The sequence below is a fragment of the Macaca mulatta genome, chromosome 17 (genome assembly GCF_049350105.2).
Source record: "Macaca mulatta isolate MMU2019108-1 chromosome 17, T2T-MMU8v2.0, whole genome shotgun sequence".
NCBI classification, from domain to species: Eukaryota; Metazoa; Chordata; class Mammalia; order Primates; family Cercopithecidae; genus Macaca; species Macaca mulatta.
The window spans coordinates 7,800,698-7,805,103 of NC_133422.1; the positions used below are offsets into that span (position 1 = coordinate 7,800,698).

Below are 4,406 nucleotides of genomic sequence, written 5' to 3' on the forward strand. Positions count from 1 at the left end.
CGGGCCTCTCAGAGGCACGGAGCTTTCTCTGCGGAAATGGCCAGGCTCCTGGGCGTGCTGGCTGCCCTGGACCGCCAAGCAGGGAGCCCCCTCTCCGGCCGCAGCCCGCCGGGCTGAGAGACCGCGGATTAAGTGCGCCTTGGTTCTCTCAGGGATGCTATTTTGCTCCGGCCCGGGTCTCTCCCGCGCCAAGTTGCACAACAAACCATTTAAACATTTCAGCACAAAACCCGATCCATTGTGGGGCCGCACATTAAAAAGTGTTATTCGCTTTGAAGTTTTTGTCTAATGGCTCTAAACTGAAAGAAAATGTTTTCCTATTACTTAATTCAATCATAGCGAAGAGACTTGGTAAAAAGCCCACGGATTTTGCCCCAAAGTGTGACAGAGTTCTCTTTGTGTTTGCTTATCCTTCGCTGTCACACACTTTAATTCGCCTCTCTTTATCTGGCATTCAAAACTTTCTTCAATGACATTCAATAAGGTCCAGAGGCTGGAGGGAGGAAAAAAAAAAACCTGGTTATTCCCCCCACCACTACCCCCCCATATTCTTTCCCAGTAGCTTTGGCCTTGCTCGCATTCAGGGTCTCTTAACCCCTTCCTCCCCGAGCGCGCGGGGCAGCTCCCAGTGGAGCTCCACGCTGGCCACTCGCGGGCTACCAGCTCCGGGTGCAGTGCCCGCCCCTTGCACCCCTGGGCTCCGCCCGCACTTGCGCCCTTCCAGCCTGCCTCTGCCCAGCGGAAAGCCCCCTCTCCCAGCCCGGGTACCGCTCTTGGCTCCCTCTCAGCATCGCAGCCCAGCTCAAATTTCCCGGAGAGCAATTAGAACGGGAATTAGGCTGCATTGATGGATTCCGTCTGATTTGCGGGCACCACCCTAGAGTGGGGGAGCCTTGGCGCTGAGACCCTGGCTCAGGTGGCAGCCTTGCCCCCTACCCCATGCCAAGCAACCAAGAAAACATTGAACCCTTATGCCTGCCAGACTCCATGCCCTCCATGCTGGTTACTTCTCCCATTGCCCCATTCCCTTTTACAGAAGCAGTTAGTATCTCCCAAAACAAATTCTCTTTGGTTTTTAATCAGTTATAATCTGTTGCTGTTGTTATTGCAAAGATGCTGCCAATGTTAAAAGCCCATGCAGATGCTTTGGGTTTGGGTAGTCTTATTTCTGCGCACTGCTTCCCCAGACCCCTAAGCTTCCCCCTTCATTTCTCACAATTGCATTCAGGGATCAGAGCAGGTGACTGCAGCGATTTGGTTCCAATAAAATCGAAAGTAAACATCTCCTGTGAAAAGTCCCGGGCTTTAATTCGAAATGTTTATGCTAATTTCCCATTGTATGGAAAAAGCTCCTGGGCGAAACTGCTTTGAGCCCGAGAACGATTTAAAAAGCTGGAGCTGTGTACATAGCGCCGAGCGTTTTAAGTTGTTTAACCATTGTATGACCAGAAAGAAGAGAGTGACGCGGCAGGGCGAAGGAGCCGGGTCTTGGGGAGAGCGGAGGTGGATCAGGGTGGGCAAAGGCGGGTCAGGGTGGGCAAAGGCAGCCGATGCCAGGAATACAACTGCCCTTCGCGCCGTTCCAAAGTGAGAGAAGACAGTGGTTTCCCAGCGCACTGCTGGAAGTGTGCGCGAGTAGACAGGGTGCGGGCAAGATGCGCGGGCAGACCGTCCGAACTCGCCACATGTGAGGTGCGAGACCTAGATGGGCGCCATCTCGGCTTTCATTCCCCATTCCCTGTCTCTGTTCGTAAAGCTCAGCGACTGTTTTTCCTCTTTTACACCCACAGCCCTGTCATTTGAAGGAAAGGGCTGGTTGGCCAGCATCTACAGAACAAAGACTGGGCGTTGTAGGCAGCACCAAAATTAAGACTGTTTGAGAAACTTAGAGAAAACCGGCGATGGGGCTAGGACTGGATAAGGAATAATGAGACCTTCTCCTCCCTCCCCACAGACACCTTCTCCACGCGGAACCCGGTCCTCCTGCTTCCGACGCAGGAGCGATTCCACAGGTGGAAAATCTGAGACCGGCTGGAGGGACGTTCGGGGGTGCACGGCACTGAGCTGATAGGGTTGACTGGAGACAGCCTACTTTTAAGGTGTAGGGACGATAATAGAAAGAAGAGGACCAGGACCAAGTGGACAGAGGATATGAGGGTGTGCGCCCATGGGGATCTGTAGAAGCGAGGCCGTGGGGGTGCAAAATCAATAAGATGAACGGGCTGATCGCCAATGCAAAGCCAAAGGGGAGTAAGAAATAAGGAGAAAGAAAAGAATATTAAATCGCGGGAGAATGAGAAAATAAACCCGCAAAAGGGAGAGGAGGGGGCGAGGGCGCCTGTTACGGCGTGGGTGGGGTTGACAAGAATAGAGTACATTATGCAGTTCATTTAGTTAACAAGTGAAATAATGAGGAAGCGTGCAGAGTGAATGCCAAGAGAAAAGGCACAAAAACCCTATTGAGAGGCCCTGGCCGCTCCTGGCGTAGCCCATCACATGGCAATAGTCCTATTTAAGCTGCGCCGCCGGCGCCTTTCAGCACCACTAGCGCTGGCCAGCACCCCGCGCTCTTTGGGCGGTGCCCGCGGCAGCAGAGGCTGCGGTTTCAGCCTAAGTCTCAGCGGCGCCTTCAGCCTCGTGGGCAGAGGCAGCTGCGGGATACCGCGGCCGGGGAAAGAGCCGGAAGGTGCGGTGGGAGCAGAGGGCGGGCTGGCTGCCGGGCCGCCGCGCGCCGGGGCCATGCCGCGCTCCTTCCTGGTGGACTCGCTAGTGCTGCGAGAGGCGGGCGAGAAGAAGGCTCCCGAGGGCAGCCCGCCGCCGCTCTTCCCCTACGCCGTGCCCCCGCCGCACGCGCTACACGGTCTCTCGCCTGGCGCCTGCCACGCGCGCAAGGCCGGGCTGCTGTGCGTGTGCCCGCTCTGCGTCACCGCCTCGCAGCTGCATGGGCCCCCCGGGCCGCCCGCGCTGCCTCTGCTCAAGGCGTCCTTCCCACCCTTCGGCTCGCAGTACTGCCACGCGCCCCTGGGCCGCCAGCACTCCGCTGTGTCGCCCGGGGTCGCTCACAGCCCGGCCGCCGCGGCCGCCGCCGCCGCCCTCTACCAGACGTCCTATCCGCTGCCTGACCCCAGGCAGTTCCACTGCATCTCTGTGGGTAAGCGGGGCCGCCGCGCAGAGGGACAGGGCAGAGGTGATCCGAAGCAGGATGGAGAGCCAGGGATGGAGGAAGAGGGACCCTGGGCTTTCTGGGGGCGGTGAGGGTCATGTCGGGGACTAAGGGGGCCGCTTGGGGTGGAATGCAGATAGAGGGCCAAGACACAACACCAGGAGGCGGATGAGGGCGGACGTTCAGGTCCTGGAGTGGGGGCCGGGGTTAAGTGAGGGCTGGGATCCAGGGCTCTCCATGAAGGGGAAGGAGTTCCAGGGCTGCCTGACTCCGGGAGAATCAGGATCTCGGAGCTGGACAAGGAGGCTCTCACTGTAACTCTGCCGTGGGTAGTGTTGGGGCGAAGAGGTGGGTAAGAGGTCAAAGTTGTAGGATTCTGCTGGCCGCCTACCTAGGTATTGGGTCCACAGCACAGAGGTCTGATCGCTTCCCTCTCTGCTCTGCCACCTCCAGATAGCAGCTCGAACCAGCTGCCCAGCAGCAAGAGGATGCGCACGGCTTTTACCAGCACTCAGCTGCTAGAGCTGGAGCGCGAGTTCGCCTCTAATATGTACCTGTCCCGCCTACGTCGCATCGAGATCGCGACCTACCTGAATCTGTCCGAGAAGCAGGTGAAGATCTGGTTTCAGAACCGCCGAGTGAAGCACAAGAAGGAGGGCAAGGGCAGCAACCATCGTGGCGGCGGCGGCGGGGGTGCCGGTGGTGGCGGGAGCGCACCGCAAGGCTGCAAGTGCGCATCGCTCTCCTCAGCCAAGTGCTCCGAGGATGACGACGAATTGCCCATGTCTCCGTCCTCCTCAGGGAAGGACGACCGGGATCTTACGGTCACTCCCTAGGCGCGCGTCTCCCTAGGTCCCCCACCCCAAGACCTCCCTGCGCCTCGGTGACTGGTCCTGGGACTCAGCGCTGGTTCCCAGGCACCCGCTGCCAAGCCACTGCCCGGCATGGATTTGGCACGGTTTTGCAGAGGTCCCGGGCCTGGGCAGGGCTGAGAGCTTGGCAGAGACTAGACCATGGTGTCCCCGCCCCAGGGCTCGCTCGCGTCCAGAGCCAACTCCGAGCTGTGAACACTATAAGCGCTCGAGTCCTCCTGGGCAGTGCAGCACCGCGGCCCCAGCCTGCAAGCCTGCTTGGCGCAGCGCCTTGCTGGCAGCCGGCGCCTCCTAGCCCGCCCTCTCTGGGCTGGCTTGGGCTTCCTCGCTTACTCTACTGTCCTCTGCTCTCGGTCAAGGTCGGCAGCCTT

General features: G+C 58.8%; 1 protein-coding gene across 1 annotated transcript; it reads left to right on the top strand.

The window, feature by feature from the left end:
- Positions 1-2,739: 2,739 nt before the first annotated feature.
- On the top strand, positions 2,740-3,999 carry GSX1 (GS homeobox 1). The gene is made up of 2 exons (XM_001096656.5): positions 2,740-3,151; positions 3,617-3,999. Exons 1-2 carry the CDS (start codon positions 2,740-2,742, stop codon positions 3,997-3,999), a joined length of 795 nt encoding a protein of 264 aa, XP_001096656.3.
- The last annotated feature ends 407 nt before the right edge of the window (positions 4,000-4,406 follow it).

Excerpts from the sequence above, each read along its gene's own strand:
- GSX1 (XM_001096656.5), top strand. The coding sequence starts at position 2,740 with ATGCCGCGCTCCTTCCTGGTGGACTCGCTAGTGCTGCGAGAGGCGGGC. Across the intron at positions 3,152-3,616 it reads GTTCCACTGCATCTCTGTGG|ATAGCAGCTCGAACCAGCTG; the intron begins GTAAGCGGGGCC and ends TGCCACCTCCAG.